This window comes from Haemorhous mexicanus, chromosome 4, assembly GCF_027477595.1.
Source record: "Haemorhous mexicanus isolate bHaeMex1 chromosome 4, bHaeMex1.pri, whole genome shotgun sequence".
NCBI classification, from domain to species: Eukaryota; Metazoa; Chordata; class Aves; order Passeriformes; family Fringillidae; genus Haemorhous; species Haemorhous mexicanus.
In genome coordinates this window covers 41,881,535-41,906,519 of record NC_082344.1, presented here as the reverse complement: position 1 = coordinate 41,906,519, position 24,985 = coordinate 41,881,535, and the positions used below count along the sequence as shown (strand labels likewise).

Genomic DNA, 24,985 nt, shown 5'->3' with positions numbered 1-24,985 from the left:
CTCATGAGGAAATTTATAGAGATAACTTTTGCTTTAAAACTGTTCTTCATCCAACTACCTACCTTTCACATATTGAATGCCAACAGGGAGAGCCTTTTCAGGTTCTGTGCTCAACAGATAGTATTTTATTGTTTCAAATACATCCCCATCTGCCTGAATTGTCTCTGCCACTCGCATACATTCTTCCACATCAGGAAGATTACACTGGAAAACAAACATTTTGCCAGAAAATTACTGAAATGTTCAAATACTTCTCTAAGATGCAGAGAAATACAGATGTTTGCACACAACAATAAGAAACAATTCTCTCTGAAGGAGTCATTGAAAGACATACCTCCATAAAAGGCACATTAAGAAAATCATCTAGACCAGAGCAACACTGGAAAAGGCTCTGTAACTTTAATTTAAGCAGTACCAGTTTTCATTGCTAATGTTTTTGTGAAGTTTTTATTACTGTTTAATAAATGTGCAGTCTGAGTTGCACCCTAAGGGAGGGCAACCAAAGCAGACCCTTCTGCTACTGAAGAGGAAAGGGCACATGTATGGACATTACAGGCATAAAATATAAAACAATTCAGACAAAAGAAAGTTGATCTGCCAAAACATGATTAGGCTGCACATCTAGTAGGTTATAAATCTGGTAATCTTCAGAAAGGTAATTTTGAAGATGATAAACTACTTCAGAAAGTAACATGTCAGGGAAAGAGTGCACTAAAGGATAGAAATGAAGAACTAAATTTATTGTATGATACTGAAAATAAAGTCAACAAACACTAATAGAGGAGAATAGAATATGCAACATATAAGATGGTAAAGACAAATTTATCCTACGGTTTTATATGGCCTTATATTTTTTTTAAATTAGTAAATAAATCAATACAAAACCATATTAGATTTAGGTAAACTCTTTTACGTTGTACCTTTTCATGCAGGTCATTTATTTCTGCTGTGCATCCAGGATAAAAAGCACATAGTTTTACTAACTGCAATTTATTATCAGGAATCATCATAAGAAGATCAACTGCTAAATCCCTGCACAAACAAAAGATGACATATAGTTACTCTTGATGGTTTTTAACAGAAGGATGCTATTTGCTCTTTTACATTCCTTTATAAAAAAAGAGTTTACAGAAAAAATACTATTTCCAGAGAAGTACAGAAGCAAGGTCAGTATCTAACACTATTTTTGTTCAATAAATGAGGCTTAATTTTTCATCTTATTGGGAAAGTCATTCATTAATTTTCTGTTGCTTTAGTTGGTTGAATTAAACAGCTGTGCAATTCTTAAGCCTCAAAACCATCTCAAAGTGAAATGGAAGAACATGTGAGCAGGGATGGGAAAGGAGAGTAGGAACCCTCTAATTTGAGAGAAGAAAAGATGACAATGTGGCTCTGTGTCATGAAAACATCCTCAAAATTCTAGGTTTCTAATCTTCATGACATCAACATAGGACATCTCTCGGTCATCCAGAATGGCTTGGTGCTCATGTGACATAGGAATAGAGAGATTATATGGGAAAATAATGTGATACCTATTTTCACCCGTCTCAAAGGAAAACTGGTTTAGCAAACTGACATTTCTTACATTTTCCTAAACTTTTTACCATTTGTTAGCCAATCCTTAACACAACAAACTGCTGAAGGGAATGTATAATATTAGAAAATTATTTGGAAATTGTTCTATTTAAGTTTTAATAACTAGTTATTCTGCGACTCTTCTATTCAAGCAGACATCATTTCTCCTGCGAACCGCAAGACTGACTTGCCCCTGTGTAAGGCAAAAAACCCTACTGATTTCCTCTGGATTTTCAGAATGTGGTCCTTAGATTAAAAATGTTCAAGTAAGCTATTATCCAATATTTGCAACTGCTTTCTATCTCACTTTCAAGTATTAATCACAATTTAAAATTAGGATACTTAGAGAAATTTGAAAAGCTTGTGACTTTATTAAAAAATAAGCTTAGACTTTCTCCAAAAAAGAAAAATACCTGTATCCAAGTGATGGGAAGCTAAAAGGAAAACATTGAAACAGTATTGAACAAAATTTTGTATTAATTTACAGAGAAAATATCTGATAGAAAATAATTGAACTACAGCAGCAAATCTATGGGTCAGGCAACTGACTTCAACAGCAACAACAAAAAAAATAGCTTTCCATTTTATGCCTTTTGACAACATAAAGAAACTCATGCCAAAAGGTCTTTAAAAAATTGGTTATATTATTACTGTGCAACAGCCACTTTTCCAAGTTACAGAAGCATTCTTTCAGAATCTAGGATATTTCACAAGTTCTTAAGCTATTTTCAAGATCACTTACTTATATGTACTAATCTTCATAAGCAATTGAAATATTTTTTAAGTGATTAGAAATTTTCTTGTCAAAATACTGAAATCCAATATTCATTTGAAAAAATGTAATTAAAAGAAGATAATGGGCTAAAAATTGTGCTACCTGGAATGGTTTTTAAGAACCTGGAGATTCTAAGAAACTGAAATGATTTTTAAGAATTAAACTGAAAACACTGTCGAGTATAAAGATCAAAATGAGGTGGCTGAGTTTGTATATGCAGAATTCAATGTCTCAGGTAAAATATGATCAGCTTTTTGAATAGTAGAAAGTTGCTTTTGACAGTATTTAGGTGTCAAATACAAATAAAAATGTGTCCCTAAACATTCACACATTTTCTCAAGGCTCTAGATTTGGGAAAGTGCACAAATGTTTAGTTTTAATTTTTTTTTTTTTTTTTTTTTTGGCTTGATTTTATATTAGATAGCATTTCTAAAAACAACCAACCAAAACCCAAGAAACATTCCACCAGGAACTGATTTCTTTATTAACTCATCAGGATCCTTCTGGTATTCCTTTTCCTGTCCACAATCAAGTGCTTCACTACAGTGAAATGTTTCCAACTGATGAATATCCCTAAGCATAAGAACCAGTAAATTTAAAAAGGGAGCCCTTCAAATATCAGAGACCTTTGAACTCCACCTTTCCTATACATGATCTTATGAGTGCAGTTAACCAAGAAGATTATGCTCTGTGAAAATCTCTTTACTACAAAACAAAGAGATTAATGAATCTCTCATCTTTTCCTACAGAATATAAAAAATGTCCTGCAATGGCTGAAAATCAGAATCCAGGATTGCCAGGTGTTCAGCACAGTGTGTGAAACCCACTGAAAAATCCAGATGTATACTTGGGCAATATGCAGCACATTTTAAAATTTTACCATGTACAGACTTTATCACCATGTAGACTTCAGTGTACACATGCTGTAAGTTTACAGAACCTTTATGGACATAAACATAGATGCCATACCATTACAAGCAGTAATTACAGCCCTGAGATCAGAACAAGCTTTTGTTATGGAACTGGAAAAAGCATACACTGTTTTTTTAACATCCAGTGCTTTCTATCAGAGGCTACATAAAAATCACCCTTAACAATGAAAGAGCTTCAGACACCTTAAAAGCTGTAGATGGAGTTGTCAAAACAACCCAATTAAGACTGGTGCAATTTTGCAGATATGCTAAACCACTGCAAAATGAAAGCAGAAAGTCACCATTTGATCTTTTTCTACAATGTTTCATTGTCTAATGAAAGCTAAATGTTCTGTAGAGAGGAGTACCACTATGTTTCTCTCAGACTACCTCTAAATACATTAGCAAATACTAACTGTAGAAGAAAAACTGATCCTTAACTGTTTAAGGACACATTTTTTGTGAAATGTTAATTACAAACCAGTTATACAGCTGCCAAATACACTTTAGAAAGGTTTTCTGCTTTTTCATTGTTAGATAAAAAACAAGAACAAGTATTTTTTCAAAGTAAAACCACTACAATGAGGAAAAGAAAATTTACCACAGAAGACTTCCCCTATATGCAAGAGAGAAGTTTCTTTTGCAGAATTAAATAGTAATCTTGTTTCATCCTTAAATCTTTGCAGGAGTCATGTGTTCCCAATACCAATAGAAGATAATTCCTCAGACTCATAGTTTTATATTTTTCAATCAAGTACTTAAAAATCACTTCACATATCCTACTTGAGCTGTTCCTTTTGACTTTTTAACTCAATCCCAAACTCACTTTTTTTGAAGCAATTCTTTTTACTCAGTACAAACTAGGACTTCATAAGCTACCTCTTGCCCAAATACCTAGGGTGTTTTTTTCAGTGGGTATCATACTCTGGCAATGACTCCTCTCTCATTTGCAATGCATACAAAATATATTTTGATATTAAAGCAGTACATTTGCATGCCCTGTACTTCAAAGGTCTAATATAGCAATTCTTATTCAAGCAGCATTTTTTATTCTCCCTTCCCATGGTGGTTTGATCTCTACAAAAGTTTCACAATGACGCACCTTGATTGCTTTGTCAGGGAGAAAATTTTAAAACATCTTCTTTGGATTAAGAAATTCTTACCATGTTATTACTGCCATACATTTTCTTGCTAGTAACTCTAGGGCATAATGCATTGCTTGTGCTGCACTTTCTCCCAAGACAGCGCCCACACTGATTGCCAGCTCCAGTTCATTTCCACGAATCAGGTTTGCCATCGCAAGCTTGCTCAATGAAAAAATATCATTAAGGGACATAAGCAGTTTTGGACATTCATCACGTGAGCATATGACATTCACCTATGACACTTCTTACAGAAGGGCAAAATATGCAATAGTTAAACTCAATTTTTTATATTTTTGGTCTCTTGAATGAGTAAATAATGTACTTTTAAACAACCAAACAGATTTCCTTTAGCAGAATCTTCCTTTATTCAACTGAAGAGATCACATTAATATGATACCTAAAATAAATGCATGCTAGGAATTCCATCTAATCTTAGGAACATTAGCAATCAGAGTGCATATTTCCCCCTCTCTTTCAATGAAAGGAGACTCAAAAACCCAAGAAAACAGGAAGGATTGTCCTGTTCTTACTCTCTCTGAGCATAGCTACTGATAGGCATATCAGAATGTCAGACCCTACAAGACTACACAACAACTTCAAATATGCCTATTTAGTAATATAAGAATTAACTGATTCTCAATTTCTCTCAAAATAGCTCATTGGGATGAAATTATATTTATTTGGGAGGACAGACGTGTTAAGTCAGCAACAAAAAAATCCAGATAAAATGAGGAAAATTGACAATTTGTAAAACTACAAGCAAATAAAAAACACAATAACATGTTTCCTACGTGTCAGTTCTATTTTTTGTACTGAGGGGTGAGGTTTTCTTTTCCTATTTACTTCTTCATTTAGACTGCAAATTCTTTAGGGTGAATAATTGCATCTTCTTTAGCACGATAACTTCCAGTTCTGAATGGGTATTTTGGGTCATCATAAACAGTAGCACTTAGATGTATATATCCAAGGTACTTAAGTATCTTATATTGTCTAATACAACAAGATATTGTAAATAAAATTCAGCAGCAACATGCTACCTTCTGTGCATGAGAGAAACCTTGAATTTAATAGAATAAAGGAAGTTCTGCTACTAACTTTAATATTATAACTGCCTAACTTTGCATAAGTACAAAAAAATCAAATGACAAATGCAATTGTAGAATGTGACACATAAATTTTAAAACATGTGTAGAAAGGAAGTAAATGTTGGCTTTTTCATCATTAAAGAAAAAAAATTACCTCTATATTTTCAACAGCCAGATGACAACATGCTGCAAGCACTGCACGGCCATCCTGGAAATACCAATCTGCCAGTTCTTTACTGACCTTCTGCAGGAGACTGCAAGAACAAAAAAGAAATTCTGCAGTATCACTTTACGGTTGGAGTGCCTTAGGTCTTAATTTATTTAAAATTCACTACATTTGCTTCTGTACCCTAAAGGTTGCTATATCTGGCTCACAGTACTAGCTTGAAAAATGCAATCTGTTTGAGCTACATCCACTACTTATGTTGGTGCATGCTGAGGTGGGTCAGTTTCCCAAAGTTTACATCAGTAGGGAATGTCTCTTCAGATTGACAGAAGGAAAATCAAATACTTGGATATCCAATCTGTACCTGCAAACTCTGCACTACTACTTCTCCAATTGCTTAAAAACTGCTCATGTAAATGAAGTAACTACACAGCCTCCAAACTGTTTTTGTTACACAACTATAACTTGATAATGTAAGTCTGGTTTTTGAGCACTTTTCTAGACAAGGAGAGGTGCATATTTTTTTATGGCTTTTTTTATGGGCATGGACAATGAGAATCACAAAATGGCTTGTTTTGGAAGGGACCTTAAAGATGATTCTGTTCCTAGCCCCTTGCCATGGGCAGGAATGCCTTCTCCTAAACTGGGTTACTCAGAGCCCCATCCAACCTGACCTTGAACACTTCCAGAGATGGGGCAGCCAGAGCTTTTCTGGGTAACCTGTTGCAGTGCCTCACTGTAAAGAATTTTTTCCTAATATCTAATCTAAACGTACTCTCTCAGTTTGATTATTATTTTACATTATCAGAACCTTCACTTATGACAAAGAGAAAAGCTTCAGAAGGAGATTATGTCTAATAACAGGGGATCACAGATACTTGTTAATGCTAAATCTTACTCATCAAAAGTTCTCAGTTAATATTCTATATATTTTAGTGCACAGGACTGCATCTTACATATTGAGCAAGGGAAAAGGACATTTATAATTGTAATGCACACATATGAAAAATCCATTTTGTGCCTGGAGGCACAATAGAGAAATTACTGTAGCATCAGCTGGTTAGTAACTCTACTAAGAACTAGAAGATGCAATATTTTGTTGTAAATTGCTGATGGCAAATTAAACCACTATGCTTTATCTCCTTAATGACTTTACACTCTGCAGTAAGATGAGGTTTATAGTTATAAACTAGAACAACTTACTCATTGTAATCATCTGTATTGTTTCCACCAGAATTTGAAGTTCCACTTGTTGTGGAGAGTGGTAACATCTGTATATTTCCTTCACAAGCTGCCTGGAAGTGAATAAAATAAACATTAATTAATGCAGAGTTCAAACTGAAAATGAAATGAAATTTTTCAATAACAATAAAAAGAATCTAAGATATATAAAAAACTTTCTAAAGCCCAGTTATAACAAAGAAAATGAATGTATAAACTAATCAACTAATTCATAGCTAAATCTCAGCCTAGTTTTATCTAGCCATACAAGAATTCTACTGAAGCAAGAGACTTCTTCCTTCCTATACATTTGTACAGGATTCTTCAGCATTTGGATATAACGGATGGTGATGGCTACAACCTTAATTTTTACACCCCACGGAGCAAGCAGCTCTGAGGGAAGGATGAAGTCCATAGATACATCTCAGCAGGTATACCAGCAAATCTGGAAAGATTTGGCATATAGTGGCTTAAGGTGAACTTTTTTTTGTATCTGGCAAGTATTTATTTCTAACATTAAATACAAAGAGATCAGTGTGGATTAAAATGACATCAGTTGACAAAATGGTGGTTGGTAAAAGGTTGGACTCAGTGATCTCAGAGATCTTTTCAAACCTAATTGATTCTGTGAATTTTTTGAAATTCTTTCACATGCTTGAAGATGTAGCTGGGATAACACTATTAAACCTCAGGGCTCAGTTACAAAGGAAGGTAAATCCTGGCATTTTGTTGCTCATTATTATCTTATTAAACCTTTGAGACAAAGACTATTCTATGAATTGTAGTAGCTCTCCAATACCTCTCTTACATGAAAAATCAAGACCTTCCTGGAGCTTTAACTTGCTTGAAAGTTCAAACACTATAGTTTGAACTATAGTTCAAAACAATCTAAGCATTGTCAAAATTACATTCCGTACATTATTCAGCTATTTAGCTAAAACTTACAGATGACTTCTCAGTAGAAATTAATGAGAAATCAAATCCTACATGAATCTGATGTTAAGGGCAATACCAGCTGTTGAAAATCAGGTTCCATTTCAATTGAAATTGAACACATTTGTTTTCATTACGACCATTTGGTTGCAGTTTAGAAGAATCAGGCTTTAAATCTATAAATGTGAGGTACCTCATTCTTATGATTTCTGTATAAAAACTGGTCAATACCACATGGAAGTAAAGACTAGGGCATCATTATTCAGCTATTTTGTCTTTTAAATATGTATGTCATATTCTGAATTACAAGCTAAGAGCTAAATTCATCTCCCACACTGTTATATATGTAGCAATACCTGTGCAACAAGTAGAGCCTCTTTAAGCTGACCTCTTGAAGTAAAGAATGAAACCAGTTTCTTCACATCTCCAATAGCTATACAGTATGGGATAACATCATCATTTTCTTCCTGAATTAACTGATCAGCTCTCCTGATTAAACATATGAATAAATAAACAAGAAAGAACCATATATATGAACAATTACCAAACTTAATGACATGGTGTAGGTGTTAGATGAAGCCGAATAAAGTTCACTGAAACCCATCTGCCTTTCCAGACTTACAAACTGTGAATACTGCACCTAAAGAGTTTATAAAGTTGCAATTTATTTTCAACCCTTTAATTCTTGTACACAAAGTTATTGTTGAAATCCTCCACAGTTCTATCCCAAAGCTTACTGAACAAAAACTAACATCACTAGAATGCTGCAAGAAAAGACAAGTATATATGGTAATAGTATCCATCCTTCCTGCTTGTCTGTGTCCTTTTATGAACTGAAGTTACAATGTGCCTTCATTTTTTAATTAACTTACCTCTGCATTAACTTCCTCCAATATTTCATTGATACACCAGGTGCAACTGAGAGAGCTTTGTCCCACTAGAAGAAAGCAGTAATACATTTAACGTGATCATTTCCGTTTGAGAAGCAGCCATATTTTAAACTACTGTAACTTTTCTTCCATTAAAAACGTATTTGTCAAGAGTTAAATAAGGAATGAGTTCTGCTTTACACTGAATATGTTAAAAATAAGTGGAACAAGATTATTTTTTGGGGACTTGTGACCCATTCCTTGCCTCCCCATCTTTGCTAGGGTAGCTGGTTTTCAGAAACTGTCATATTTTTTAATTCTTCAATAGTGTTCTGATATTTTACCTCTCCAAGTTCTACCATTAGCTCACAATATCGCTGAATTTGTCCTAATCTTAAATGTATTTCTGCAGCTTCTTTGAGTCTTTCTTCTTTGCTTGGTGCACCAATACCACTTCCAAATTTAGACATCTTTACTGTTGTCAGTTCTTGTGCCTTGGACTGAGGGGGAAAAGAAAAAATTAAAAAGTTTTCTGTGATGAAAAAAGTTTCCTTAAGAATTAACTATTGCTAAATATTACAGCAGAATATAAAGGTTATATTTTAAGAAAAAAATCTTTATCAAAAAGGCTAACTGAAAGAGATTTCAATGAGATTACAGTGAACTATATTTATGTTTTAAAGTAAATGTGTTAGTGTTTTACTGTACATATATTTTTTCATCTATTATCTTCCTATAATAACTTTTTTTATTCTCATATATAATAGTAATTCATCCAGATGTCCCTCATAAAAATCTTGATATTTTGAAACGTAAAAAAAATATTTGTGAACATAAACCATAGAGAGCTGAAAATCGTACATATTACCATTAAATTGATGTCCACACAAAGAAATAATAAAGATAGTAAGCTTAACTGGTAGACAACAAGCTCTGTGATATGATTTGTCATGCCCCATTAACCTTATGGCAAAGAAATTATTTACATTCCCAACTTCTGTAATTATTATATTAGTTGGGAATATAAGACTAAATTTCTTCATCTGGCAGAATCTGAAAAACAAGCTGCAACAGAATTATATGTACAGGGGGAAAAAAACCAACAAAGGGAGATTCCCATTTCAAGAATTCTCAGTTGAATTCTATCTTCAATGCACAATGATGGCATTCATGACTTTGGCAATTCATGACTTTGCAGAACTATATGTGGAAGATGGAGAATGAATTTTGAACATTCTTCACCAAACTAAACTGCCACATAGACCAATGGCAGCTCCCAAGAATCTGGGTTATTTTAAAAACATACTACTTTTTTTTTTTTCCTCAGTACCTCTCTATTTTTTATTATTTTCATGCTAAAGTCTCCAATGCATCCTCTCTGTTTATTAAAACCAGAAAGAACAGAGTTGCTCTACATCCTTACTTCATCCTTACTGAAGTGTATAGGTGCTGCAGTGCCATTATTTAGTTTCCTAAGTAAAAGAGAGTATTAGCAGTCCTTAATAAGCAGTCAGCATTACCCTACCCCATACTTTCTCTTAAAGCTTTCAAACAATTCTGAGATTCTGAGTCAGCAAGAAGGGAAAAAAAATTCTTTTAATTAATATGAACACTTAATCCAGGTCCACAGAATGACCAGCAATTACTGTAGTTACTCTAGGTCACTGGAGTTATAAATCCATGAAATCATTTTGCAGGGGTAAACAGACTGCTGGCACTGCACAAATCAAGATTTAATGTCTTAGGCTAACTGGCTGAGAAAACTGGTTTTTTGGACACATGGACACACAAACAGAACTTCACAGAATTGGCAGAGCAGCTACTATTATTACAGTTAACAACACTAATAAACTTTAATCACTTGAGAGTCATTAGGAACATGACACTCTAAAAGAGCCATGATTTTACAAAAGAGACAGCATGTAACAGCAAACAACAGGTGATACCTGGCAAGTATTAGCCCTGGGGCTGGCAAGTGCTTTCCCTGATCCATACCAGTAGATCATCTTTCCTCTATTTACAATCCAGTCATTAGAGTATGGGATTCTTTAGTACCCCTAAGAACTTCCTGACAGAATGATGAATCTTCATATTCTACACAAACTGTGTATCTGGTTGCATATTCATAAATGCAGCTACTAATAAATTTATGGCCTAGCACTTGAATTTCTTTTTCTCATCCAAGTGACTCTTAAGCTGTGCATCTGTATTAAGAACAAGTTCTTGTCATTCTTTCTTCCAGAGAGCTACAGAATGTATTTCTGCTGACTCTCCCCCATTTTCAGACATTAATACTTCTGTCTGTTCATCTGAACATAGCTACACACTTCATGTTTACACAAACAAATAATTTGACTTTACTGAACATAAAAGTGCAGTGTATATAATAGGCAAGACAATCTGCTTCATAGCTGAAACTGTAGTGGTGATTGCTTGCAATTGCTTTTAATTGTTTTGAAAAATGCTTTTCTAGTTAGTAACTTTAACCTAGCATTTTAAAACTGAGTATGCGTGAAGTCACACAGACTCAGCTAGATACTATTGTAACAGACTAGTATAGCAGTCAATAAGTGGTATTACACAAATACCTTTGGATATGAAGTTGTGACCTTTTGTAAAGCATTGAATGTTATCTTTAAATAGTGAAATACTACATGGACTAACAACCATTTTCACGTACTGCTTGTGCTTAACTTACCAGTCTAAATCTAATGAGGTGTTTCATATGCATAATTCCTTTGCAGTAGTTTTGTGGAAGCAAACTGTCATCCTGTCCCTTTATTACAGCAACCAAATCCCATAAATTTTTGCTGCCTCCTGGAGGCTAAAATTGTTAGGGAAGAAGAGTTTTATTACAGTTATGTTCAAGAGAGAAACTTGAACTTATAAACATATTGGAAAACATTTGTCAGTCAACTCCAAGAAATTCAGACAATTTCAGACAATTTCAATATTAGAACCATTATTATGAAAACATGAGTGAGTTCAAGACACTACAAGTCCTTCAGTCTTCTTGAAGGCTGTAAAGATACAATGAGATCCATGAACGTATTTGGCTCTGTGCAGAAATAGCTGAGGGCTTGCCATTAGTTTTGCCTTTTGCTCTCAAATAAATGCAAGCTATCTGGGGTCTGCTGGCACAAACCAACAGTCAGCTGCTGCCATGCAAGAGATGACCCAGGACTTGTTTACTACTTTCTGTAAAACAAAGGCATGGGCCAGCTAGAAAAGAGTGTCAAGGCTTGACTGTCACAACCTGGTTTACTACCTTAATACTGAATCTTAAAATAGGCACATATAGTGTAACGCTGAATGAAGTCTAGAAGAGAGTGAGTATTCAAAAGCTAAAAAAAAAAAACCATTAAACCTTTGACCTAAAAAAGCTTTCCTAAGAATAACAGCATCACAAGTTTAGAAGTCCAATTATTTCTAAGCTGGTAAAAAGCATAAAATCCTAGGGAAACCTTGCCCCCCCCCCCCCAAAAAAAAAAAAAAAAAAAAAAAAAAAAAAAAGAGACTCCTCTCTCTTTTTTCTGTCCGCTAAAACTAAAGCACTGCCCATACCTGATCAAAAAAGCTTTTGTTCTTGGAAAATTCTAGTATTCTTAAAACAGTTTTACTGTCAAATCAACAAGGGAAATAAAAATTTACAACTTCTGTAAAACAAGGAATTCCATAAATATATTTTTAACAAAAGAGAAAACATCTAAGTTTGAAATTGAGAAAGATTGTTTCATCACTTCTAAATTACACACTTCTATTTAGCTAGAACTCATACCAAATATTTTGCATTAATTAGGTCTTTTTAGATCAATGCTTTGGTTTAAATTACAACAGTGTTTGACACAAGTTTAAGTAGTAGTAGAACCTGTCGTTTGAAGTAATTTTGTCCTTGTATCTCAAGTGCAGCTCCTATTCAGGTAAGAACTCACAGGAAACCATATTTTTTAACTCATTTGCTATGAGAGGCTGCAGCAATTTATAGAAAATATTACTGTGCAATGGAGAAAAGGCAGTAGATGGATACTGAGGCACAGGTCATCTGGATCTATAGTTCTTAAAACATAAAGAGCAGTTTGGGCACAGACACTGGGGTAGTTCAAAACTTATCAGTAATGAGGGTGTTCTTTTAAAAACTCTAATGCAGTTTGATTAAACACAATTTCATTTTCTTCAATAACAAATCGCTGTCAAATTAACCTTTTCTACAGAAAATTATAATATTTCACTAATTTAACTTCGCAAAAAGCTGGTTTGTTTTTTGCAATGATAAATTAGTGAAATTTGTTTTTCACAACTGACAAACAATTCAATCATGGAAATTTTTATATGCTGACCTGTTAAAAAATGAACTTATTTCTGTCTATTTTCTCAGCTCCCTTCAAGAAAGAGAGAAAAAAATGGTAGAGAAAAAAGAAATCTCAATTTTGGAAACTGACTTCAGAAAAGAAAGTCATGCATATTGCAGAATACTTACTGAAAAAAATTCTGAAAACCACCTTAGTTTTTTTCCTTTAGGACTTCCTGACAATTTTTCCAATTCCTGTTTAATATCCCTGGAAACTTTACCACACAGCAAAGGAGGAGCTCCAGACTCCACGGCGCGATCTAACACACACAAAGATTTATATATGAAAATAAAATTAAAAACAATCAAAGGAATAGGAATAGTAACATAAAGAAAATTAAAGCAATGGCTTATAAAATTTGCTTACCTGTATTGCCAATAATATCATCCCAACATCTGTCTGTTATGATATTTATTTGTAGAGGGTTTATAAGAGGTGTCAATGACCAGAGTCTCACAGTGGAATCACGAGAGCAAGATGCCATAGTAAATGGACGACTAGGATGACACGTTAATCCTAGTAGAGGGGATGTTTAAAAATTCAGTTAAATAAGTTTATCTAATAACCTGTTTGATTAAATTACTTTATAAATTTCAAACCCTAATAGAATGCATTTCAATACAGAAATAAAACAAAATTTAAAAGATATTACCATATACATCTGCACCATGATCATAAACTGTGTCCAAACAGGTTCCATCTCTTGTGTCCCAGACTCGAATTGTATAGTCCCAACTGCCAGATATTAGAAGGTAAGGAATTTCAGGATTCCACATCAGTCCCCGTACCGGAGCTGTATGTCCACTAAGAACATTTATACAAGCATCTTGTGTATAATCCCATATCCGAACAGTACTGCAACAGGATAAAAGAACAATTTACACCATATCACCTATTGAAATATAATTATCTCTCTACTTCTGCAATATTTTAAGCTTCAAATTAATCAGAATATTTATTTGCATCACAACAGGGTCAAAGAGTTGTAGTGAAGAGAGCTAAATCTGGCTGGCAACTGGTCAGCAGCAATGCTCATCAGGGTTCAATTCTAGGGCCAGTCCTGTTCAATGTATTTTATTATCAAGAAGTTTGCTATCAAGTTGTCTTCTGTCATGAATCACTACACTATGAACTAATAGATTTTGCTTCAAGCATAAAGCTGTAATGAATGATAATGGGAACGCAACAGAAACCAATACTCCAAACTTTACAAAATATCCTTTACAAAAACATCTTGTATATTCTGCAGGGAACTGGCTTAGAATCATAGAAAAATGCTTCCTTCTGCTTACCATGGACTGATGTGCCCTCCCTCAAAAGGAATGGCATCAAACCGAAAACCAGAAAGATCCAATACTCATTAAAATTCTCTGCAGATTCTACTTAAGTACACTTTTGAAAAATACCAAATAAGGGCAGGTCCTGCACCTGTTTCTTCAGACGTAATGTAAGCATGTGGTATCCTCCTTGTGCTATTCTTTGCAGTAACAGTATCAGACACTCACCCTACTTTTGGAAGAGCATATGGAAACCTGCACTACTGCAGCAGCTGTGACTATTTTAGATAATGATCCTGCTGTCCAAATACTACATAAAGCTAGCAGCAGAGCTAAAACCTGGATCTGAGCAAGGCAGAGATTTTGATTATTAAGTATTGACAACACCATTACAAGCAAAGATGTAAATTTCTCCAATAGTCTTGCTTGAGTTTTTAATTTTTCTAATAGTTCAGAAATACTCACCTGTCATCAGAGCCACTGCAGAGGATTCCTTCTCTGAGAGGAGACCACCGTACATGAAACACCTTTGCAGTATGCCCAGTAAAAACTTTCAATGGTTGATCAGAGCTGGTTGCCAAGTAGTAAACACGAACATTTTTATCCTCACAACCAGTAGCTATCATATCTCTGCAAAATAAAACCAGCAAAATCTTTGGTCACAGAGATGATGAATGCTTTTTTAAATTTAAACAAAATATGATGTGCAATGTGCAATTTTTTTTTAATACCAATTTTTTGCTTCTCCGTCTCTTCAAGATGTAGCTATCGATAATACAATTAAAAAACTAAATCAGAAAAAACCTGAAAAAGATCCCTTAGCTGCAATCGGGAAAATATTTGCACTTATTTGACTATGCACCCAATACACAACTATTATTAAATTGAATTACTATAATTTTTTTTTTGACAAAAAGTTTTCATATCATTATTAGGAATTATCTACAAAAATTTACATGTAATCACAATGTATTTAGTTGTCTGCTCCATTTTCACCTTAGCTGTCATTACAAGGACACCAATCTCACCCCTCTTTCCTGGTATTGAATATCTTTTTTTTTTCCCTCATCAAATATTCAGCTAGATAATTTTTTTTTCTCCCATCAATATGAAATGATCCTCCTTTGAAAGTTAAGAAAGTTCATGGTGGTCAATGAAATAAATATACTACTGGGAAGAGAAAGCTGCAATAGGTATATCCCTGCTTTGGAACAGGTAATTTCAGAGTTTTACTATCACACTGAATATCACATTCTAGATAAATTTGCGTTATTTTACTGGTAATCCATTTAAATAGTAAATATTGTCAATTCTTTGGATTAATTTTTACTTACTTGTTGTTTTGACTCCAGTCACAGCCAAACACTGCAGCTGGATGTTTGTACTTGTGAAGAACATTGCCATCGATGGTTCGAATAATACTGAAAACAATCACAATGTGATATTATAAGAGAAAATATATTCTGGGTAGGCTATCCAAAATTAGTTTTATTCTGTGCAAATAAACCAGAGAGCAAAAAGATATACACAAAGAATACAAGAAACAGCCACAAACAATATCAGCCCCTGAATTACAGCATTTAACTGGATGTTAATTGTACAACACCTAACTTGACTTTAGTTATCTATGTTTCTTCAGAGGGGCTTTAAAGATGTTCACTGTGGTACATCTTTCTTGCAAGGATCTCACAGCCCAGAATCAAAGTTGTAGTCATGGCTTTAAGGTACAAACAGATCTTTATGAATTAATAAGAAAGTTGAATGTTCTCTAAAATTTCTGCCCATTATGTTTGAGCTGGAAGGACACAGGTAGCAGAGGAAACAAATGAAGAAGGATTTTTAAGATGTACTGAAACACAATACAGGCAAAATTGGTTTCAATGGACATTCATGCATTTTTAGAAATGAAGTATTTTACTCCTGTGATAGTGCGCTTGTAGTTATTTAATTCCAAAATAGTACTTTTTAGTCCTTGAAAAAACAAACTAAAAAAAATTTAAAATTAAGACAAGTGAAGTTGGATGTCTTTTGAAAAGTGTCTTCTACAGATAAGAAACCTAGAAGGCTATTCTTGTCCAAATAAAAATCACTATTTAGTTTCATTATCAGTGTTTCTTAGACACTATTCCTTTTGAAAACATTTCCATTATTTTTTACTTAAAATCATGAAAAATGTACCCTAACAAGTACAGAAGAGTAATATAATTTAAATTTTGTCTAGTAAGAAAAGGTGTTAAATTAATTACTGAGAGTACTGTGAAAACTTATGGACTTGAGAAGTGCATTTAGCTATTTTTTTTTCTTCCAATAACACTCACCAAAATCCATCACTGCTGCAGGTTGCTATTCTTTTGGAATCTTTATGACTCCAGGCAATGCAGAAGATTCCATTCTTTCCATGCTTCAAAAAATGCAAAATACCTATCAATAAGAAATAATTCACCCCTTTTTCTCTCATCTATTGACTCATCTTTTTTTACTTTATTCTCCTATGGTCTTCAGCCCTTTTCTCCCAGTACAGTATACTGTACAAAACCTCATGATAATGAGTACCCAATATAAGCTGGATGTTTGAGATTACAAGTCCAAAACATTGGGACTATGGAGATAAGTAGTAAAACTGCTATAGCCTCCAGGATATAAGGGACAAAACCAGGCCAAGCTGAAGAATGAGCATTCCGTAACTATATAAACCTGAAGCTTAAAGAAACAACACTGGGGACAATCAAGAGGGACCTTTGGGCCTTGGGACAATGGCTCAAGGGATGTGAAGCACATCCGTCCTGGCAGTTGCAGAGAATGATGTGGCAAGAAACAGGAAGATCATGCAGATGAACAACTGGACTTGATGCTGGTGTTGCCAACAGGGTTTTGATCATAGGTCAGTTTATACAACACCGAGCCTGCTGGCAACAAATGGGGTACAGCTGTCTCCAAAGAGAAAAAGGATCTTAGTTCAGGAGTTCATAGGGCTCACTGAGAGAGTTTTAAACTAGTTTGGAAAGACACCAGGGCCAGGCTTGCCAGACAGAATGTGTAGGGAAGAAGAGAACAACAGAAATCACTCTAGTAGCACTAGGAGGCTTAAGAGGCAGTACCTGGAGCAAGCACAAGCAGCCAAAGACGTAATCTCTAGACAGGACTACGGGGCATCCCTTTGCATCTCCACTGGGATGTGGACAGAAACAAATACTTCTATTAGTTGCTTGTACCCCAACACACGCAGTATGGGGAACAAACTGGATGAACTAGAGATCTGTGTGCAGTCACAAGCCTTTGACTGCATTGTGATTACAGAGACACAATGGGATAGTTCGCATTACTGGAATGTTGCCACAAAAGCCTACATAATATTTAGAAAAGACAGGCCAGGAAGTCACATAGGTGGAATTTCCCCCTGTGTGAGGCAACACTTAGGATGCATCAAGCTCTGTCTTGGGTTTGATGATGGGCAAGTCAAGAGCTTATGGTCTGGATAAGAAACTGTTGTGGGTGTTTGCTATAGGCTGCCTGATAGGTAAAAAGAAGTATATGAAGCCATCTACGGCCAGCTAGAGGCAGCCCCAAAGTCACAGGCTAGTCACTGGTTCTTGTGGGGCACTTTAACTACCCTCACATCTGCTGGAGAAGCAACACAATGAAGCACAGAGTCCAAGAGGTTCCTGCAAAGTATTAATGACAACTTCTTGTCACAGGTAGTGTAGGATCCCACAAGGAATGTAGTGCTGCTTGAATCTTATACTAACAAGCAGGGAAAGCCTTGTGGGAGATGTGAAGGTTGGGGGCAACCTTGGCTGTGGTGAACCTTGAGACTGTGGAGTTCAGTATCAGGCAAGGTGGAAGCAGGGCAGCAAGTAAGATGCAATCATGGACTTCAGCAGAGCTACCTTTAGACTCTTCAGGGATTTTCTTTGAACAGTTCCATAGGAACACGCCTTGCAGGGAAAAAGGGTCCAAGAGAACCAGTTGATATTCAAGGATCACTTCCTCCAGGCTCAAGAACAATGCACCCTGATGAGCAAGAAATTGAGGAAAGGGGGCAAGAGATCTTCCTGGATGACCAAGGAACTTCTTCTGTCATTACTTAAGCACATGTAGGAAAGGCACAGGAGATAGAAGCAGGGTCAGGCCACTTGGAATTAATACAGAGAGGTTGGCAGAATAAGTAGAAAGGAGATAAGGAACACAAAGGCTCATCTGGACTTAAATCTGGCCAAGGATGTCAAGGACAACAAGTAGTGCTTCTTCAACTCCATTAATAACAAAAGGAAAACCAAGGATAATGTAGGCCCATTACTAAATGGAGGGGGGACCCTGGTAGCAGGGGACGCAGAAAAGGCAGACGTTTTGAACATGCTCTTCACAACAGTCCTCACTGACAGAACCAGCTCTCAGGAGTCTGACTCAAGGGACCAGCATAGAAGAATGCTGGAAGAAAGACTTTCCCTTGATCAAGATGAACTGGGTTAGAGAACACACAGACAAACTTGACATCCACAGGTCCATGGGCCCTGACAGGATGCATTCACAAGTGCTGAAAGAGTACTACCACAATGGGGCTGCTCATGGTCATCTTTGAAAGGAAGGCTGTGGCAATAGGAGAAGTCACTGAGGTGAGGACTGTAAGAAAGCAAATGTCACTCCAGCCCTCAAAAAGAAAGAGGAAGACCCAGGGAACTACTAGCCAATTAGCCTCACCTCAATGAATGATGAAGGGAGAGCAGTATGTATTGCTCACCTTGACATCATCAAGAATTTCAACACTGTCTCTCACAAAGTCCTCACAGTCAAACTCATGAAGTGTGGACTGGATGAGTGGACAGTGAGGTGGATGGAGAACTGAACTGCAGATCCCAGGGAGTTGTAATCAGTAGCACAGGGTCTAGTTGGAGGCCTATCACTAGTGGTGGCTCCCAAAATTCAATACCAGTCCCAGAATTGTTTAGCTTGTTCATCAATCACTTGATGAAGGGACAGATGCCTCCTCAGCAAGTTGACTGACGAAACAAACCTGGGAGGAGTGGCCAATAACCCAGAGTACTGTGCAGCCCTTCAGAGGGACCTTGGCAAGTTGGAGAGATGGACGGAGAAGAACCAGCTGAAATTCAGCTAAGGCAAATGCAGGGTCCTGTACCTGGGAAAGAATAAACTCATGTACCAGCACAGGCTGGGGCTGATCCACTGGAAAGCAGCTCTGTGGAGAAGGTCCTGGTGTTCTGGTGGACACCAAGCTGTCTGTGAACAGCAGTGTGACCTTGTGGCCAAGAGGCCAATGGCGTCCTGGGGCGCATTAAGAAGAGAATTGCAGCAGGGCATGGAGGTGATCCTGCCCTTCTACTCTGCCCTGATGAGGACATATCTGGAGTATTGTGCCCAGTTTTGCCCTCCTCAGTTCAAGAGAGGTATGGAACTTATGGAGAGGGTTCAATAGGGGTCAACAAAAATTATTTCTCTAACAAGAAAAGGCTGAGAGAGCTGGGCCTATTCAGTCCTGAGAAGTCACAACTGAGAGGTAATCATCAATGTCTGTCAGTATCTACTGGGAGCATGCCAAGAGGATGGAGCCAGGCTCTGCTCAGTAGTACCAAGCAAGAGGCAATGGGCAGAAACTGATGCACAGGAAGTTCCAACTGAACTTCTCTATTGTGTAAGTGACCAAGCACTGGAACAGATTGTCCTGAGAGGTTGGGGAGTCTCCCTCTCTGGAGATATTCCAGAACCATCTGGATGCAATCCTGTGCAAAGTGTTCTAGGGTGACCCTGCTTGAGCAGGGAGGTTGGACCAGATGACTCCCTGTTGTCCCTTCCAATGTGAATCATTCAGTGATTCTGAATAAAGGTTAGTTACTTGCTGGAATAATGAAGTATGTGGGCATGAAAAGTTGTGGTATGAGAAAACTTAATTGGGATGTGTATCAGGACCAGTATTACAGAAAAGATATTTAGTAGCACAAATGCCAATATCAGTATTAGAATGCCAGAACTCCTGAACGTAGATATACTTGTTTTCTGCTTGTGCCTCTCCTCACTGCCCTACCTCTCTTCTTACAGAGCATCCCTCATACATTGATGCAGATCTTATACTTACATGATTATGTCTGTATAATCTAAAGATCACAGCTATATACTGGGAATATACAAAATAGTGTAAAATACTACAGAATAATATTACACAACTCCTTATGCCAATAAAAATGATGCTACTATTTCAGGACTTAAAAATGCCTGGATAAATTTCAGGTAATACAAGGCAAGCCACTAAATGAGTCATACTGCTCAATGTACTGCAAAATGGAGCTTTATTGATCTAGACTTCAGGTACTGAAAGTTTTTTCTGGCCCTTATGTTTGAAAACACAGAACACAGCTTTCATTTTGATGCTGAGTCTGTATGTCCATATATGTTTACACAGTTAAGGAATCAGCAATGCTTTTGCCATGTATCCCTACAGGACCAATTTTAAGACAATTGAGTCCATCTGGTGCTTCACCACTCTCATTTCACAAACCCAGTCTGAGGAAGTAAAAATACTTCTGCCACACATGTAAACAGGCACCTAGATAACTCGATAGATTTTTATACTATAGCACCTTTTAAAAACATAGGTACTTTGGCCATCTCTATGGACACTAGAGGGAATGACTAACATACCATGTAGACAAAAAAAGTAGTTATCTCATCTTACCTCACTGAATCTAGTTATCATTTTGCCTTTTCTAACATCCCAGATAAAGCCACCATTTCTGGATGTTCCACCTGCTATGCAGTTCAGATTTCCTTTAAAGAGAGATGTTTGTATAATTATTGTAATATTTTACAATCACAATAATGTTTGATATTGGTTCCACTTTAAATTGAAGAAATGTAATATGAACGTAAGACATCAAAGGTACAAGAACATGAGTTTTCCATAGTAGCAAATGCTGGCCTGAAACTAAGTCACAAACATCAATTTCAGTGAAAGCCTGATCTGTTTTTCTACATTCCTATTTTGAGGAATGGTGAAATAAAAATTGTATTGCCATAAAAAGTGCCTAAATGCCTGCTAAAAGTCTTGTATGTGAGAAATTAATGCTCATGATGCATATGACTCTAACTGAAAGAGAGGAAACCTCAATGTTTCAAGGCTAAAGTCGTAGCAACTAAAGCACTTTCCTTTAAAGTTCCCTACATATAAAGACAAATCTTAAAAATGAGAGAGAACACCTCACAGTATTTTGTTTCCTTGAACTTGCACCACTGCTGCACCTAAAAACATCAAGAATATACCTGAATCTCTAACCACACTCTACAGGGTGGAAAATCTGAGTAGAAAACTCCACAGTGAGAACCGGAAAATTCAGTCTAAATTCAGGTCTAATCCAAAAGCCACCAAAGTCTCCTCACCACAGTGACCCTCTATCCCAATATAGCTATGCTTTTCATTAAATAGCAGATTTATAGGAAAGTTTTGACTTATTTTATTCCAAGCTTCAGAAGCAGAAAGGACAATCTATGCAGGAGGAATCTAGCAAGGTAAATATATAAAATTGAAATAAACTCAGGTAGAAGAATGATGATGGGGGAGAAAAAAAGAAAAAAGGAGTAATCACTTTTTTCAAATGTCTTCTGAGACCAAACAAATGGGGGCATGCATTAGACAACATATTAGGAACAAAGTACAAGGCAGATAGGAACTGTCTGGGAGTAAGGTGAAAGGAGCACCAAAAAAGAGGGACAGGAGCTTTTGGACTGGGTGCAAACTACAAAATTGAAGCATGTACTTCCAGTTTACTTAAAAACAAACAAACAAACAAAAAAAAAAACCAAGAAAAAAACCCAAAAAACCCTAAAAGCAACAAACATACACCCCGCCTGCAGCAAGCAAACTATTGATTCAATGTTAGATAAAACTAGACATTGACTTTAAACTTCAAAATTAAAAAAAACAAGAATAAGCACTGTTTCATATTTCATATTGCCATGATTTCCAAGAAAAATTATTATAGCAAGAAAAATTATTTGTGAAGATGTATATAAGGTGCAAGAGACTCTCTGAAATGAAAAATTGCAAATTTATTTCACATATGCAGACTACATTAAGCTTCCTACCACAATATTTTTCTTCTGTCAGTTATTATTTCTTAAGAGTTTAAAAGGGCAAGTGAGAAGAGAGAGATGAATAATTTCGATTTTAAAAAAATACATCTGCCGTCCAAAGAAATAAAACATGACAGGAAAGTCAACTTATTGATAACTATTGACAACTATCAGAAGTGTATTTTCAGGTACACCAAAGGGAGTTACAGAACAGCTTTGAAAACAAAATTTCCCAGTGAGTCCAGTTATTTGTCTAAGAAAAAGTAGATGCTTTGCAGAAAAGACACTTCCTATTCTAATAAGGTTAAAACAGAGTTCCTCAGTGATTAGACTCCTACATAAAGAAGGAAGAAAAAGAGCTAAATACATATGATCCACTATTTCAGCACAAAATATAATCTGAATTCCTTTAAGCAGCTGCTTCTCATGCAAAGCAGGACATTTTGTCATCTGCATAATGCCATGTTAGAAACGTTCCAGAGATTTTCCTCCCTCCATTTTGAGTATGAAATACTGGGAGTATTACTCAGAAGGGTAAGCTTCAGCAAGGTCTGAAGCATTGAATTCTACTGGTTTCACAGATAATTAAGTTTTGTTTAAACCTTAGAGGATGCCTTTCTATATAGAACTAATACTTTTATATGACAAATTCTGCAGTTAATGCTAATTCAAAAAACATTTAGACATACAGCAAAATATTCTTACCTGGAGCCCAAGAAATGGAATAAATAACCCCCTCATTACCAGGAGATGTATAAACCGCTGATAAAGTATTTATGTCCCAAACTTTTATTGTGCCATCAAATGAAGCTGTAGCAAGAAGATCAGGGTTATCAGGTTTGAATTTGCAATCAAAGATGGTCTCAACATGTCCCTTAAATGAAACAAATATTTAATCCATTTTTATTACATTTTATTTTCTTCATAAGTTCAACTCTAGATCAAACTCTAAAATACATTGCATTTAATTTAATTGTCAGGTCAATTAAGAGTTCCAAAACCCTTTTATATTTAGGCTTATCAGTCAAAATAAAAGGCATAAAATAACTTGGACTATAACAAGCTCTTTCATAGATTATTATTAAAACCAGAAAAATTCTTTCCTGAAACCATAGGGTATGCAATGCCAGGAACATGTTAGCATTTTCTGTTCAGAATATGTCGCTAAAATATTGATTTAAAAAACTAAGAAAAAAAAAAAAAACAACTTAATTTTTAAAAACAGGAACAGTTTTTCCCTTTTGGTAAAAAGTACCTGATTGAAAAAATAAAGCTCTGTATGTTGAACACGTTCTACAAGTTGTCTAATGCCTCACTGAATATTCTGTGTTTCTAGATACAGTCTATTCTCTATTGCACCTTAAACTTCAACCCATCAGAGTTTTAATGTATCAATTGTTTGTTTTCCAAGACATGCATTTGTAGAAGTTGATACATACATGAAACACAAGCATTATGCAAGAATTTTTTTAAGCCTCAGTTGCTTTACAGAACCAAATCCAATAAAAGTGGAAAGAGAAAACCAACCAGTAGCCCCTATTCAAATGCATATAGGAGTACAGCTGAAAATTGTTTGGGCTTTGTTTGTTTGGTTTTTTTTTAGTGAAAAGGGAACTTGGAAAGAGGAAAAGAGAAACATCCTCAAGAACCTCAATAACCAAAAGCCTGGTTAAGAAAAGGGTCATCTAATATATGTTAAACCTTCTGAATTTCAGCTTCAAAGGAAATTTAATAATTTTTTGTAATGTTAAACTGAGTGCATTCACCACATAGCTCTCTGATTTGACTCAAACTTTTATTCTGAATTATAGAAAACCCACTAGAGAAAATTTCTGAGAAGGTCATCAAACTAAAATTTCAGTTAAAAAATAAACAAATTAAAAACAAGTCTGTAAATCTCTATTTCTGTTTTTTAAAAAACTGTCAGAATACTTTTAGCAGAATTCAGTAATTTCCAATAAAAGATTACTTTAAACTTCAGAACTGTCATTTTGTTTCCTAGAAATTTGGGTTCTTTTTAACAATAGAAACTGCTGTACAGCACTGCAAAGACTTCATTCTCCATTTTTTTGCTGTTAGAAGAAAGAGCATAAGCCAAATAAACTCTCTATCCAAAGACAGAGATGAACCATACCAAATCTCTAAGGAAATCCCACTTTTTGGCTCCCATGTCATAAAGTCCCACTCCACCATCCATGAAGCAACAGACGGTATGACCAGGAGGAAGAGAAAATGCTTGGTTTTGGGTTAAAGTTGGAGGAGGAACAGCCTCACTTGTTGAAGATGTATGGTGATTTTTAGTAGGATACTGTGATGAACAGGCTTAACAATATAAAGCAAAAGACAAAGAGAGAAGATTATTTCTCATTTCAATAATAAATGAAATTATAAAGAGTAAAATGCTTGTATTCTAATAAGATTTAAAACAAAAGAAATGGAGAATTCCTGTATGAAGCCAGGCCTACTAAAGAAGTACCTTATAAAGTACTTGACCCTTTATCATTTGTCTAATCCACTAGCAGCAGAAGGTACTTTAATTAAGAACTAAATAGCTGACATACGCTACAGAGATTGATCTGGACTCATAAATAAGATTTTCT

General features: G+C 35.5%; 1 protein-coding gene across 1 annotated transcript in view; it reads right to left on the bottom strand.

Moving 5' to 3' along the window:
- Positions 1-24,985, bottom strand: part of WDR17 (WD repeat domain 17) — a 43,497-nt gene that overhangs the window by 5,064 nt on the left and 13,448 nt on the right. The window contains exons 7-25 of the mRNA XM_059844567.1: positions 24,520-24,707; positions 23,091-23,259; positions 20,992-21,083; positions 16,625-16,707; positions 15,641-15,727; positions 14,772-14,936; positions 13,682-13,884; positions 13,396-13,545; positions 13,158-13,288; positions 11,379-11,504; positions 9,025-9,180; positions 8,684-8,748; positions 8,168-8,300; positions 6,861-6,952; positions 5,646-5,745; positions 4,425-4,564; positions 1,989-2,009; positions 921-1,032; positions 63-204 (exon numbers count right to left, since the gene is read on the bottom strand). Coding sequence (XP_059700550.1) covers positions 63-204; positions 921-1,032; positions 1,989-2,009; positions 4,425-4,564; positions 5,646-5,745; positions 6,861-6,952; positions 8,168-8,300; positions 8,684-8,748; positions 9,025-9,180; positions 11,379-11,504; positions 13,158-13,288; positions 13,396-13,545; positions 13,682-13,884; positions 14,772-14,936; positions 15,641-15,727; positions 16,625-16,707; positions 20,992-21,083; positions 23,091-23,259; positions 24,520-24,707 — 2,355 coding nt within the window. The remainder of the gene's footprint in view (positions 1-62; positions 205-920; positions 1,033-1,988; positions 2,010-4,424; positions 4,565-5,645; positions 5,746-6,860; positions 6,953-8,167; positions 8,301-8,683; positions 8,749-9,024; positions 9,181-11,378; positions 11,505-13,157; positions 13,289-13,395; positions 13,546-13,681; positions 13,885-14,771; positions 14,937-15,640; positions 15,728-16,624; positions 16,708-20,991; positions 21,084-23,090; positions 23,260-24,519; positions 24,708-24,985) is intronic.